Here is a 15,983-nt window from a genome sequence, read left to right on the forward strand (position 1 = left end):
TGAGTAGCTGGGACTGCAGGTGCCTGCCACCACGCCCGGCTAATTTTTTTGTATTTTTAGAGAGACGAGGTTTCACCGTGTTAGCCAGGATGGTCTCGATCTCCTGACCTGTGATCCGCCCGCCTCAGCCTCCCAAAGTGCTGGGATTACAAGCGTGAGCCACCGCGCCTGTCTTTTTTTTTTTTTGAGACAGAGTCTCACTCAGTTGCCCAGGCTGGAGTGCAGTGGTGCCATCTCGGCTCACTGCACCCTCCGCCTCCTGGGTTCATGCCATTCTCCTGCCTCAGCCTCCTGAGTAACTGGGACTACAGGCACCAGCCACTATGCCTAGCTAATTTTTTTCTGTATTTTTAGTAGAGACAGGGTTTCACCGTGTTAGCCAGGATGGTCTCAATCTCCTGATCTCGTGATCCGCCCGTCTCGGCCTCCCAAAGTGCTGGGATTATAGGCATGAGCCACCATGCCCGGCCAACTAATTTTCATATGTTGATTTTGTATCTTGCTTTTTACTAAATTCATAGGTTTTGGGATGGTTTTATGTCTGTGGACTCTTTAGGGTTCCTATATCTTGATGATCTTACATGAAGATATAAGATCATGTCATCTATGAACAGATAATTTTACTTCTTTTCCAATTTGGATGGCTTTTTTTTCTCTCTCTCTCTCTTTTCCTTTTTCTTGTGTAATTGCTCTGGCTAGGACTTCCGGTACTATAATGAATAGAAGTAGTGAGAGTGGACATCCTTGGCCTTCTTCCTGATCTTACAGGAAATGCTTTCAGCTCTTCACCATTGAGTAAGATGTTAGCTGTCAGCTTTTCACATATGGCTTTTACTATGTTGAGGAAGTTTCCTTCTATTCCTAGTGTATTTAATTTTTTAATGAAGGAAGGGTGTTGAATTTTGTTAAATGCTTTTTCTACATTAATTGAGATGACCATGTAGGTTTTTATTGCTCATTCTGTTAACATGTGTATTACATTGATTGATATTTGGATGCTGAAACATCCTTGCATTCTGGGAATAAATCCCACTTGGTCATGGCATATGATCCTTTTAATATGCTACTGAATTCAGTTTGCAAGTATTTTATTGAGGATTTTGGCATCAATATTCATAAGGAATATTGGTCTGTAGCGTTCTAGTATCTTTGTCTGGCTTTGGTATCATGGTAATCATGGTCTCATCGAAAGAACTTGGAAGTATTCCCTCCTCTTCAGTTTTCTGTAAGAGTTTGAAAAGGACTGGTACTAGTTTTTCTTTAAATGTTTGGTACAATTCACCAGTGTAGCCATCTGTTCCTGGACTTTTCTTTGTTGTGAGGTTTTTGATTAGTGATCCAATCTCCTTACTAGTTGTAGGTCTGTTGAGATTTTTTGTTTCTTCATCATTCAGTCTTGGAAAGTTTTGTATGTCTAGAAATTTGTCCATTTAATCTAGGTTATTTTGTTGGCACACAACCAATGCAGGTTTCATACAGTGAACAAGGCAGAAACATTCCTACCTCCATAGATTCCATAGGCCAGAGCAAGAGACAGGTAACTAGTAATTGATAGGGGGTGGAAGATGTTAGAAAGGAAATACTAGCTTGAGGCTGGGTGTGTATTTGTGTATTTGTGAAAGATGAGTTGATTTGGTCACTGCATAGAAACTTCAAAGACTGGGCCCCTTCTTGGAGTACCTGGGGAAATTTTTTAAGCCATCTGGGCTTTTCTGACAGATATGAAAGTGACCCTCCTTGTTGACCATCTCTAGGATGGTCCTGTGATGTTTGGATGCAGTGAGCCTGTGGACAAGTCTCTGAGCCAGGTGACCACATTATTTACTACTATCCAAAAGGGTGCTGTTAATAAAGCACCAGAACAGGGGCAAACTGAGGCTATCCTGGGCAAACTGGCTGAGGCTATCCTGGGCAAACTGGCTGAGGCTATCGTGGGCAAACTGGGACTGATGTGACCCTCTCTATAGCCCATACTGGCATCAGTTGAGTTTGTGGGGATGGACATGCACAAATGCTAGGAGTAGGCATGGTTTCATAAGGTCAGGATGGGTCTACACAGGTGCCTCCAGCTGTTTGCTTCCTGAACTGATGGAACTTGCTGGGCACAGCATGGGAGAAGGATATCCTGGTTCACCCAAGGTGCCCATAATCTGCTTGGGTAGCTCCCACCTGCCCTCTAGGTCATTTTTCAGAGAGGTTTCCCTGACACCTTCCTCCTACCCCCACCCATGTAAATTCCTCATTTCCTCTGCATTTGTCCTTCATAGAACTTACTACCACTGCTGTTGCATTTTTATTTTTTCTTGAGTGCACTTTCACATGACTGTCCTTTACAAACTCTGGTGAAGTCCCACAGCCAGTTCAGCACAGGGCAAAGCACATTAATGAAAAGCCTATTTTGCCCCATCTGCAGGTCTTTGGTCAACTTAGCCTGAGTGTGTTAGGGTCAAGACTGGAGGCTTCCCTGGGGTACAGGGAGGAGTAACCAGACAGCTTGGGGACCAAGGTGGGGAGGATGAGGGCAGAGCTGACGGCTGGCCAGCGCAGGCTCCTGGCAAAAAGGCCTCTGCACCGTCTACTCCACAACATGAGGAGCTAAGTAGCAAAGGACTTTTGTCCAAGATATAGTGAGTAGGGGTAGGGAGTTGGGGCTAACAAGAAATCAGTGTATTCTCAGAAGAACTGAAAGTAGAATAAAAGGGAGGGAGGGATGAGAGTCACCCCTAAGGTTAGCGTCCATCATAAAACACATGTATTCTGCTGTCTGCCCCATGCAGTGCAGAGGTGGGTTCCCTCTGAGCAGGGAGAAGGAATGCAGGGCAAGGAGGGGTGTCCTGGAAGGCAGAGCAGCCTAGCACTACCTTGGTCCTTGTTGGTGATGATACAGAGGAAGGTACAGACAGTGAATTATTTCTTAAAATTCTTACCTTTGGCCTGATTGTTTGGGAGATCATGAAACAGCCAGGAGAGACATTAGAAGTTCCCTGTCAATTGAAAAATGAAGAAATTATGGGCAAATTAAATGTAAGAGGCGAAATGTTCACCCTCACTAGAAATCAAAGTCATGCAAATAAAAACCCATTTTTTAACCTGTCAAATTGGCAAACACCAGTGCCTTGACTGTGCCCAGCAGCCAGGCTAGTACAGACAAACGGCTTCTGGACCCTGGATACCAAGCAGCATTCCAGGGCTAAATCAGCAGGAGCACCAAAAGACTCTCTTCCCTCACCCTTCCCCACTGGGAGATCCTTCTGGTGAAATGCTAACCAGGAATAATGACACTGGTCCTCGCAAGACCCACCTACAGGGTAGCGTGGATACCTGGAGCCCACTGGGCCTCCAAGCACAACCCGTCCTGCCCCAAAGCCTTCAACAGACCACAGCACTGGAGGACACAGCAGGCCCTGTCCTCAGGGTGGCCGTGGGCTTCTCCGCTCTCCACGGATTCTCCTCGGCTGGGTGCTCCATCCGCTGCTCCTGGCCCAGACCTGTGTTCCCAGATAGCCTCCACTCATGGCTGCATCATTTGCCCATGCCACCCATCTCCCCATCTTCTTTTTCTCATTTTCTTGCTTGAAATATTCTTATTTGTACATATGTATGTTGTCCCCCTACTCAAATGTAAATGCCAGAAAGGCAGGGGCCTTGACATCTTCTATCCCATGGGGCCTAGGGCTGGACCTGACATGGACTCTCCCCAAGTGCTTGCAGAACAAGGAAATGTCCAACCATGCTGGTGGGGAAAGACTGAATATGTTACGGTGCAGCCCCACCGTGGAGTCTGTGGGACTGTGACAGGATATGGTATGGTAGGGAAAGGCAATCATCAAATGATGCTAAGTGGGGAAAATGTTACAAAATATTAACATGATTATTTTTGGTATAAGAAAAAAGAATCTATATATTGCATAGGAGAGAGACTAAATGTTAAAAACAGGTGTCTCAGGATGGAGGAATCACCGGGGACTTCTTTTCCTTTTTGTGTATCTAGCCAGTATTTTTTAAACTTACCACAATAAACACATACTGCTTTTGAAAGAAGAAAAAAAAAAAGTAAAACCTATTTTTGAAAAGGAAAAGAATAAATGGCCAGGCGGGAGGGCATACGACTTGCTCCAGGATATCATGCTGCCAGGAAGGTGAAACATCAGCATCACCGTTCAGTCCAGCCCGCACCAGCGCCACCCAGAGTCACTGGCCCTTAGGCCTTCCTCTGCAATTCTGGTGGTGTGGGAGGAGTGGCCAGGATGGCTCCAGCAAGGAGGGGTGTCCTTGGGCTCCTTGTTCCAGCCACAGGATCGCTGGAGCCCCAGCACCCTCTCCCTTCCTCTTTCCTTAATGCCCAAGCCTGCACCTACTGGGGCTTTAGGAGCGGGTGGACAGACCCAACCTGGAGCTAAGGGTTGGATTGCAGCCCAGTCCCTGCTGCGAGTGACCTGGAGCAAGCTGTGCTGCTCTCTCACCTACAGCAATTGCAGCTAAGAGACCAGAGCCACCGGAAGGAAGGAGCACCTGCTTGTCAGGGAGCTGAGCGGGACCCTTGACATGCGCGCGCTCCTGCTGCTGAGACTGTGCTGTTCAGAAGCCTGTCCCTCTCCCCTCTTAAAGCCAGAGGGCTGTCCCCGTCAGTTTGCTATTCTCAAGTGGGGTGGACCTGCCCCTTGGGAGAGGGAAGAAAAGTGCATGGTTGTCACGGTGGGAGAGGCACTGCCTAGCAATGGGTGGTGGAAGCTGGTGGGCCTGGAAGGTGTTCCTCCACAACGCTGTCCCTCTGCCAGGCATGTGCGATCCAGAGTGGGTGAGACTTGTTCCCGTCACAGGCAGGGTCCTCAGTGGAATCGTGTTTTTGAAAGACCGAGACGTCCGGGCGCCCCCATCTTCCCACAGCACAGAGACGGGCTGGGGGGCCCGCCACCGGAAGGCTGGCGCAGAGGGACTCAGCCGCAGGCCCGAAACAGCGGGCCACCGTCAGGGACGGGCGAGTGGGGGTAGGAAGAGGCCCTGGAGTGAGTGATACTGGCTTCACTTCCTTCAAACTCTGAAAGCCCGCCCCATAAAAAGCAGGGGTGAATTCGTCTGAGGTCTGAACAGCCAGGACCAGGAGAGCTCTCAGGGTGTTAGTTGGAGAAACTGGCTCGGCTCGGGCTTTGCTGGCACTCGAGCTCCCGGGGTCTGCTCGGTCCCTCTCGGGACACACGGGTCTCTGCTGGGCCCGGCGCCGGCCTCGCACACAGAACGGGCTTCACGGCGCAGGCTCGGCCGCCGGGAGGAAAGAGCAGGGAGTAGGCCTCACCCACACGGCCCCGCCCCGCGGGCTGCGCGCGCACCGGGGCCTGCGCGGTGGCGGACCAGGAAGCGCCACGCAAGGCCCCGCCCCGCCCTTCCACAGGAAGGAAACGCGCCCCCGGGCGAGCGCCAACCCCTCCCTTGAGCGGGATCGCCGCGGCTCTCCTGGCCGCCTCCGGCGCCGTTAGCCCACCATCCGCCGCTAGGGGGCAGCACGGGACGCTTTCCCCAGGCGTTCGGCGGACCTGGGTACGGGGACCTCATATCAGGCTGCAGAGAAGAGCCGTCAATCAAAAGGATAGCATGAAAAACGGACTATATTTCTAACATCCAGCTTTTAAAACGTGGTGGAGTCAAATTTATTGCTTCCTCGGGGCTTAAAAAAACCTTTTCTGTAAGTCCGCTTCATCAGAATTTTTTTTTTAATCCCCTTGGTTGCTTGAAATTTAGCTATCAAACAAATTAATCATATATTAATGTTCCTCTAAGCCGGAAACCTGGAATTACTTTGAAAAGGTAAAATATTTTTAAACTTTGGTTTTCTGATCTTTTCAGTAGTTGTTTCGATTTGAATTAAACCTCGGTAAAATTAGCTTTTACAAGTGAATTTAAAAGCCACGCCATACTTTATACTAAAAGAATAAAGATTTTTATTAAGCATTGTAAGTTGCATTCAATAGCCTTCAGATACACCACACCACAATCCATCGACAGTCAGTCAAACCCAACAGCAGTTCATTCTTGCACAATCCATGAGTTAGGGCAAAACTCCCTTCAACTTACAGTAAGATCCTACTTAGCTCTTGCGGGCAGGGGTTGGGGAATTACACCTCATTTCTGATCACTAATGTGATGAAGAGCATCAGAAGTATATGAAAACGATAAGAAGTGATTCTGATTTCAAAGTACATTGTTTGGAAACATTAACAAAAACATCAAAATGATAGAAGTATACCTGCTTCTACTAAATTCTTGATGGGAAAGTTCTCAAGAACAAGCAATTTGTTTCCTGCTACAGAAGGGGGGGGTGGTTTTTTTTTGTTTTTTAAGATCAAAGGGTTTTTTTTTCACAGAATTTCATATTTGCTAATATGAAGGCATAAAACAGCAACAAAGAACAATAATGCATACAGCAGTGAATACACCAGGGTAATGTTGATATTCGAAACGGCTAGATAATTTTGGGGGGGCTTTAGAATAAATGCAACAGAGGTCAATAATCACAAAATTTTAAGGTTAGAGCAAGATCAGTCAATGACTAAACAGAGTTAACATCTTTTATAGGACTATTACTGATTATTAGCATTTTTGTTTTGCAAATGGGCACATACTGGTAAGAATGGAAGAAAGGACGATAACATGCATATTAACTACACACTTTAAAAATTATGAACCATGCAGAAGTTTAGCTCAAGTAGTAGTACTAATGGTCTACATCCGATTCAAAACCACATAGTTCATTGATCACAGATGCATGGTATTAGTCACGAAAGTTTCAGAACACATTGTGTTGATTTTGAAAGGTCATTTGCATCTTCTAAGATTTCAACTTTATCTCCATTTAACTTGCTTGTAAAGTATGTATGATGTATTGTATATTTAAAATCAGCAGAACGGCAATATTACTCTATAATTTTTTAGTTCTGATAGTTGCACTTTTTTTTTTTAACACAAAAGAACCACATCAACAGTGATGAAATTTAAGAAAGAAAAACTGTGGTTGTGCCTTATTTCTTTCATAATCATAAAAATCAAAGCCTTAAAGAAAGCTTCATTGTGAAACAGTAATGCAAAATCAAATATAATGGCATACATATGGTGCCAAATGCTAAAAATTATATTTTAAGCTATATATACTTAAAGACTGCCAAAATTTGTTTTCTTTATAGTTCAAGAAACACAACTATAGGCTTTTGTCATAACCAGTTTAAACTTTATGTGTACTTCATTTTAAGTGCGGGAGTCAAATGCTCTTCATTTTCTTTCTCTTTTTTGTTTTATTGTAGCATTTTGACTACAACTGGTTAAAACTAAAAATGTGTTGTTTAAATCTCTGATATCAAAGAGGGATCTGAATTTCCAAAGTCCTCATTTTTCTCTTACGGAAAGGACAAAATGTACATAACTGCAGGCTCTCTTTCTCTCCAGATATTCCTAAATCCTTACCCTTCCAGCATCCTTCACCCTCTATAAAAAATAAGTTTACTCTTCTTTATTTAAGACAGCTGCCTCCAGAGCAGCTTCTCTGCGGCAAGCGCTGTCTGTACTTAGTGCATTTAAATGAGGATTTGTATTGCACGTTTTAGAGTCATTATTCAAGGCACTTTCAGAGTGGCTGGGGGCCCTGGCGTCACCCGTGCTCCCGTTCATCTGGGGAGCCGGCTTCTCCTCGGCCATCACTCCGTTTTCAGCCAGGGACCCGTCTGAAGACATAGCAGAGGACTTCGATTCCCCAGATTTTGACTTAAGTTCTTTGGCCACTTCTTCTGCTGAAGCAGCGTAAGGAGGTCTGCCCTGTTTAAAATGAAGGACAACAAATGAGAAGGTGGTTTCTGATAAGCAGTAGAGAGAGGATGCAAATGTTGGCCTAATGACACTCTGAAGATTCAACAGCAGACACTGCCCAGCTGGGTCCCTCTCACCCTGTCTTTGCTTTGACTTTTGGGCGGCAGACGCTCTACCTGTCTCTGTCAGTTCCCTCCACGGCCCCTTCTCTCAACTCTCTGTAGTTAATATCCTGAAAATGAGGGAGATTCCCCCTTCAGGAGATCTGTCTAATCCTTTGAATGGCACCAAATTGTTTAAAGTAACAAACGCCCCTCAATAAGTCTTCTCTAAAACTGCGACTGTTCCCACCGCCACAAAACAAACAGGGTCTCCCACATCTGCCTGTGACATGCAGTAGTGCACATACCCCATTTCTACTGGGGAACTATACTCATTGCTAGGGAACCTCAACAAGAAATCTGCACTGATAATTACCACGTGTTTGTGAAATAGCTCTTCTGAATGGGTCTTCCCCACTCCTCTGAATAGATTTAAAAATAATTCTCTGAAAAAAAAAATGGTCCTTGAGACTAATCCAGCCCATATTCTGAAAGACATGGCTCTCTGTGAAGGCCGTGAAGACAGATCTTGAATTGCTTCTATCATTAGACCAGGCTCAACCTTGGCATGTGATACGGTGGCTCTGTTCCCTCTCCGTGATGGGCCTGTCCCATACACCGTAGGGTGTTTAGCAGCATCCCTAGGCTTCACTCATTAAAAGCCAGTGCCCCACACCAAGTCGTGACAATCAGCGTCTCCAAATGTCCCTTGGGGGCCAATCACCAGGGCTGAGAGCCACTGTCATAGACTGACTCGGTGCTGAAGAAAATATGGATGGTTTTCACCTTCAAACGGTCATTTTACAGACAAGAACAGAAATCTTCCAGCTCTCGTCATCGCATCCCCTTCCCAATAAAGATGGTGGTAACTTCCAGCATCTTCTAGGCCTCCTATTCTGAAAACCAGGGCATTTGCCTTGTTGATGACAAAATCCATTCACTCAACCAGATGGAGATGTGACCCTTGCCTAAGGAATGACCTCCATAAACCAAGGGTCCCCACATACTCTCCTACAACAGCCTCTATTTTAGCTTCCAACCCTAAAATTTCAGAAATACTAACACACCTTCTCCATGAATCAATGCAATCATTTTCTTTGAACCTTGAGACAAGTAATACAAAACATAAAAATATAGCAGGACTGCTGGGCACGGTGGCTCACGCCTGTAATCCCAGCACTTTGGGAGGCCAAGGCAGGCAGATCACCTGAGGTCAGGAGTTCGAGACCAACCTGGCCAACATGGTGACACTCCAACTCTACTAAAAATACAAAAATTAGCCAGGCGTGGTGGCACGCACCTATAGTCCCAGCTACTCAGGAAGCTGAGGCATGAGAATCACTTGAACCCAGGACGTAGAGGTTGCAGTGAACAACGACTGTGCCACTGCACTCCAGCCTGGGCAACAGAGCAAGACTCCATCTCAAAAAAAAAAAAAAAAGAAACTGAAAGTGGCTGTTCCAGCTCCGTCAGGGCCAGGCAATGCCTAAGGTGAGCCCAGCCCATCGTGTCACACCAGGCGGGAAGCCACCAGAGACACAGGGTCATGGCAAAGGGGAGAGACCACCTGAAGAGGCACTCAACAGCAAAATGATCTGGGCTCTAGGAAATGGACATTTGGTGAGCAGCTGTGTGCCAGTTACTGTGTTAGATGCTTGACAGCTAAAGCATTACCCTCACCCCCCTTCTGTCTGAGCACAGGCACTAGAAGTGCAAGCTCAGACAGGAGACATCCCTGAGGGCCCTGAACTGGCACAAACATCATGTTGTCTTCTTACCTGAATTGCTGCCTGGTTTTTGTAACCTCTGCCATAGTACCTTCCACCTCTTCCAAATGTTCTAATCACTGGGGTGGAAATAACTCCTCTTGGACGCCTAAATGAATTAAAAAGGACAACAGTAAACACTTAAATCTGTTACAGACATTTAAGATAGCATCAAATGACTTTGAAGCCATCCAGTCTTACACTTTATGAAGCACTGAATTAACCCATTGATGCCGGAAGTTGCCATTTTTTGAATTTTTGCAATCAGACTTTGGTATGACTTTGAGCAGTAGGACATAAATAACTCCCACATGCTTCACGTTCCAATAATGGAACACTAGGTGTATATAGATTAAGCATGATTATAGGGAAGATTTATTCCAAAAAATCAATCTTATTTTTTTGGTTCATATCCAATACATTTGCAGTCAAATGCTCTACCCCAGAGCTACATCCCCCATATCCAATGTATTTGATTTGAAAACTAATACTTTAAAAATGCTACTTCAAAAAAATTGCTAAGGCACCTGGTTAATTGAAAATTGCATGGTTAATTATTTAATAATGGTTAATTAAATAATTACATAATACTATAAATGGGATCCTATGCAAACATTATAAATGATGTTAAAGGCCGTGTGCAGTGGCTCACACCTGTAATCTCAGCACTTTGCGAGGCTGAGGCGGGTGGACTGGTTGAGCTCATGAGTTCAAGACCAACCTGGGCAACAGGGCAAAACTGTCTTTACCAAAAATACAAAAATTAGCCAGACATGGTGGCACATGACTGTGGTCCCAGCTACTCGGGAGGCTGAAGTGGGAGGATCGCTGGAGCCCAGAAAGTCAAGGCTACACTGAACTGTGATTACGCCACTGCAGTCTAGCCTGGGTGACAGTGAGACCCCATCTTAAATAAATAAATAAAAACTAAATAATTAAATAAATACAAACGATATTAAAGAATGTATCTAACGATATAAAAATGTTCCTACTAAACTTCCAAGTCAAAAAAGCAAGTTAGAAGTTGTTTTCGTTATTTATACAAAAGACATTTTCGTGGCCCAGAACTTACCCTCTAGCTGGTCCTCCGACAGAAACCACCTGCAGGGGGAAGGGCCCCCGGCCCCCACGGCCCCGCCTGCTCCCGGCCCAGTGGCCAACCACAGTGCCAGCTATTTCTAGTTTGCCTCCCTGAGAAGGTATAGGTTGGACTCCTGCACAAGAAATATACGAAAAGACAAAATCTTTACAATCACAGAATTAAGAATAGCAAAAAGATAAAAGCAAGAAACTTCTTTTCAGTTTTGGTTTATATTTACTATGAAGCTACTTTCTCCTGTTTTGTACAATTTTTTATTATGTAGTGTATCTATGTGCACACTGTTTGACTTAAAACTATTGTGAAGAACCCATGACAACTGAATTAGGTTACAACTGCAAATGTGCAAGCCTTTTTAGATAGAAACAGATTCAATAAAGTGTTGTCATCAGGTGCGTTTGGCATGCCTTCTATACTACCAAGATGGAAATCTGCAAACTCAGAATGTTTTTCTCTTTAGGCAAATACTTCCAGGTTTACTACCTTAACCGAACATCATAGAATCAATAAACATAGCCTGTATTTCTTATTGTATTTTTAAATTAGAATTTCCATAAGCAAAGTCACAAATAGTAATTTACTAACTTCTTTTGATTACTGCAAATCGTAAGCTTTCTGACCTAAGAAAATTCTCTAATTGCTAATTGGCAGCAAAACTTCTGATTAAAAACAAAAAAATAAGCAAATAAAACCAGACCCCCAAGCATCTTGTTTTCTGACAGTGGAAATGGATAATAATAAGCTATCATCTTGGTGTTAGCTGTGGCAATTCAGCAGTGTCCAACAGAAACCTACAACAAGCCTTATATTTTCTTGTAGCCACATGAAAAATGTACAAAGAAACAGAGAAAAGAAGTTTTAATAATGTATTTATTTAACTCAGTGTATCAAAAATAACACTATTTCAACACGTAGTCAAGATTTTTTTTTTTTTTGAAACAGGGTCTCACTCTGTCACCCAGGCTGGAGTGCAGTGGCGCAATCATGGCTCACTGCAGCCTTGACCTCCCAGCTCAAGCGATCCTCCCACCTCAGCCTCCTGAGTAGCTGGGACTACAGGTGTGCACCACCACACCTGGCTAATTTTTAAAATTTTCTGTAGAGGCAGGGGTCTCACTATATTGCCCAAGCTGGTATTGAACTCCTGCCTCAAGCAATTCTCTCTCCTTGGCCTCCCAAAGTGCTGGGATTACAGGCATGAGCCGCTGTGCCTGGCCCAAGATAAAAAAAATGATGAGCTATTTTAGTCTGCTTCCCATTTTAAGTTTTAAAATCTGATATATATTTTACACATTCTAGCCAGAGCTGAAGTGCTCAACAGAGCAGTGGCCAGCAGCTACTATACTAGGCAGTGCAAATCTGAGTTCCAGACACAATTTTAAGAAAATTAGGAAGCAGGTTCCTTTTATCATTCCAGTCTAAAAATTCACTTCTTGCCCTACACTATCCATAGTGCAATCTCCCCTCTCCCTCCATCTTTGATCCTAACTACGGGCCAGCCTCAGTTTCAAGGCACTAGAAGGAGCTGAAGCAAATCAAGAAGCAGAGAGGAAACATGGCTGCGAGCTGCGTAAGGAGCAGTCACAGAGCAGAGTAGCACCCTGCAGGAGGCCGGTTTGCAGACAGAGGAGGCAGAGAAGCATGCAGCTGCACCAGGGAAAGGAGAGGCGACCTGCAGACAGAGGGGGTGACCCACGGCCAAATCTGCAAGAGTCACCTTCCCGCACAGTTCCCTTGCTGGCCTCCCTAACTATCCCATGTAATTGAGTTGGAAAAACATTGTTAATCAAGAGAGAAAGGCTTGCCCATCCTCAATGTGACTCCAAAATCACATCTGAACAGTCAGTCCTGTTATGTGACTTGATGGGCAGATTTAGATCTGCAGTCCCAAAATGCGGGATGAGGTCAAAGACACAGGTGACTGGCTTCCGATTACAGCCCCGTCACAGGACACTGCTTCCTGTGCTAAATGTTAAGACCCTTTTCTCCTTTGCAAGTCGAATACAAATGCAAAGAGAAGCACTGGGAATCTACAGTAAACTGCCTTGTTTATATTCCCAACATCAGATCTTTGTTTACAAATGTTTCTGCGAAACAAACTGCGACAGACTTTTTATGTCAGGAATTCTGTGACCATTAGAATGTTCTATACAAGCATGATAATCTTTACCAAAAGATGGCTGCTTGGGAAAGAAACGCCACTATTAGTCAGCAGCTCATCCTATGAACACGAGGCGATGGTCAGGTTACCCAGGTGCACAGAAAGGTTCTGTTCTAGGTGGACACTCAGTGGTCTACCCTGAAAGGAGAGACTGGCCACAGCAGGGCCGCTGCCGAGCCCTGAGAGCAGAGAGTCTCAGGAGGAGCGGTCAGTGAGGGCCAGAGCGGGGACCCAGAAGAAAGGCCGTTCTGCTGGAGGAAGGGCTCATGAGGACAGTAGAGGAAGGAAGGCGCCAGACGATGGAGCGAAGGAAGTGCTGGCAGGCAGAAGCTCTGGGAAGGGGTGGGTATAATTACCGCCCTGGGACTTGCTAGTCCTGCTGCTGTCACTGCCTGAGAAGGCTCCGCAGTGTCCCGATGCTGCCGCCACACGGAAGGCACGGTAAGGGCCTGTTGCTACCGTTTCCCCATAGGGGCCTCCAAAGCCACAGACGCCTGTGGGACCCGGGGTAGAGAGAGAGGGGAGAAGTGTAAGGGACAGGACTCAGGGCCCTGCTGGATATTCGGGCAGAGTGGCCCCTGCCTCCTCCAGCTGCCATGGAGGGGTCTCCCGGCCCCTCTTGTCACCTCGCTGTCCTGTGCCCATAGTCCCTGGGGACCAGCATTGTAAGGCCACCCTCCCTGCAGCAGGTCGTTCAACAGGGCACTGGCATGGGGCTCAGGATGCGCCCTGGGAGATGAGTCCTGGAAAATGGCTCTCTCTGCCCTGGGCGGGCTTATTTTCCCTTACACATGAGAAAAAAATATATCTTAAAATGTGAGCAGAGTTTTCAGCTTGACGGACAGATTTTACGATGCAGCTTTTGCATTCGCAGCAGCAGGTCCCTCTCCCCTATCTCCAGGATCAAACTTGCTCCTCACGGACTTGAAGAACTGCTGCTGTGGGACCCCCAAGACCAACAGTGACGAGGTCAACACAGCAGATGGGCTTGCCTATAAGGGCTGCACGTTCTTTACAGGAAAATGGCATCTGTTACCCACAGGAACACGTCCCAGTCAACTCACCTGCAAAGCCTCTGCCCCTGCCCTGAGTGGGTGGGACAGGCCCAAAGTGCCGGGGGTACGCAGAGGCGGGGTAGAAGGGCAGGGCAGGAGGCGGCGGGAAAGGGAGCGTGTGGCTCTGCCGGGAGAAGCTGAGCCCCTCGAGGACACTCTGGCGCATCTTCTCTACCTTGGCAGCCTGATCAGCCTGGAAGTCAAGGACCAGCATGTGAAAATGCCATCCACAGGGGGTTTTAATTGAATTTAAATGAGCACTAAAGAAATAAGATCTATCAACTGTACAGTTGGTTCCCTTTATTCATGAATTCTACATCTGCACATTCACCTACTTGCTAATGTTTCTTTGTAACCACAAAAATCAATACTCACGGCAGTTTTCTGGTCATCTGCAGACTTGTGCAGAACACAGCAAAAAGTTTTGTTGCCTGATGCGCTGACCCCAGCTGAGGTCAAACAAGAGAACGCTTGCCTTCTTGTTTCAGCTCATACTGAAAACAAGAATCCTTTTCACAGTTTATTAGGTGCCACGTGTTTCACATTTTTGTCCTTTTTTGTTGGTGATTTCACTGTTTAAAATGTTCCCCGGCTGGGTGCGGTGGCTCACGCCTGTAATCCCAGCACTTTGGGAGGCCAACGGGGGTGGATTGCTTGAGGTCAGGAGTTCAAGACCAGCCTGACCAACACAGCAAAACACTGTCTCTACCAAAAATACCAAAATTAGCTGAGCATGGTGGCAGGCACCTGTAACTCCAGCTACTTGGGAGGCTGAAGCAGGAGAATCACTTGAACCTGGGAGGGGGAGGTTGCAGTGAATCGAGACTGCACCACGGCACTCCAGCCTGGGCAACAAGAGCGAAACTCCGTCTCAAAATAAACAAACAAATAAACCAATAATGCTGAAGTGCTGTCTGGTGTTCCCAAATGCACAAGGAGGCTGTAATGTGCCTTACAGAGAACACACATGTTACAGAAGCTACTGGCTGAGAGTTCAATAATAACGAGTCAACAATCCATACTATATAAGGTGTCTTTAAACCAAAATGCACATGCAATAAGATTATATCGATTGGTTGACAAAAATATGTGTCCAGAGCCTTGAAGGAACCCAGCGCCTTGTATTTCCCCTAGGAGCAATGGTTCAGTATTGACTCATTTGGCATTCGAGGTGAATTTTAGAACATTACTACCACAAATAAGGAGAAACCATGTTATATCAGGAGCCTGGCTCATCCTGGGTACTGAAGTGACATTTAGTGACACTCAGCACCAGGCCCAACCTAAAACAGAATCTTGAAACACAGGATGATAAATACGGTACAAAAGATGACAGATTTGGCCAATGAGCTTTATTTCGCTGCAGTTAAAGGCAGCCACCCGGCCCCAGCATACCTGACCATCACAGAGGTCGACGAGGGGGGTCTTTTCCCGGCTGGCTTTGAGGAGTTTGGACTGGAAGAGCTTCCCATCAAAATACATCCAAGGACAACAGTGTTCCCAGGGGATTGGCTGTCCACATGCATCATTTGCAAACAAGGCCATGTCTACTCCACTCATGAAGAGAGCTGATAGCTGAATTCCTCGGGGATCTAGGTTCTCAATCTTTAAATTGAAAAGAGTAATTTCTATGGAATAAGAGTACTACAGTATTAAATTCTTCCAAAGTCTTACTAAAACTCTCCAAAGTTAACAGAATATCCCTCAACAAAACAGCACCACTAAGTAGTCCTATCATTACCTTATATTGACCTAATACTGGCCTCATTTGAACAGAAATACTTATGTAATTTAACACATTTGAATTTAAGAGAATATTTTATAAACATACTCAAGTATTTCAGGTTGAGTTTATAAAGCATTCTGCAGTGTAGGGTAACACTGCACTTAAGGCTGACATGTGACAAAATGAGCAATGATCTGTGGTCTCCTTAGAGTCCAGAGCTCCACAATCTCTTTGTGAAGTAACACTTCACATTTCAGATCTGCACACAGGTAACTATTAACAGA

General features: G+C 45.6%; 1 protein-coding gene across 1 annotated transcript in view; it reads right to left on the bottom strand.

The window, feature by feature from the left end:
• Window positions 1-5,912: 5,912 nt before the first annotated feature.
• Window positions 5,913-15,983, bottom strand: part of FAM120A (family with sequence similarity 120A) — a gene marked incomplete at its 5' end in the record, with an annotated part of 114,203 nt that continues 104,132 nt past the window's right edge. The window contains 6 exons of the mRNA XM_011999456.1: window positions 5,913-7,800; window positions 9,671-9,767; window positions 10,731-10,872; window positions 13,275-13,412; window positions 13,983-14,166; window positions 15,369-15,578. Coding sequence (XP_011854846.1) covers window positions 7,489-7,800; window positions 9,671-9,767; window positions 10,731-10,872; window positions 13,275-13,412; window positions 13,983-14,166; window positions 15,369-15,578 — 1,083 coding nt within the window. The remainder of the gene's footprint in view (window positions 7,801-9,670; window positions 9,768-10,730; window positions 10,873-13,274; window positions 13,413-13,982; window positions 14,167-15,368; window positions 15,579-15,983) is intronic.

Source organism: Mandrillus leucophaeus, unplaced genomic scaffold (assembly GCF_000951045.1).
Source record: "Mandrillus leucophaeus isolate KB7577 unplaced genomic scaffold, Mleu.le_1.0 Scaffold593, whole genome shotgun sequence".
NCBI lineage: Eukaryota > Metazoa > Chordata > Mammalia > Primates > Cercopithecidae > Mandrillus > Mandrillus leucophaeus.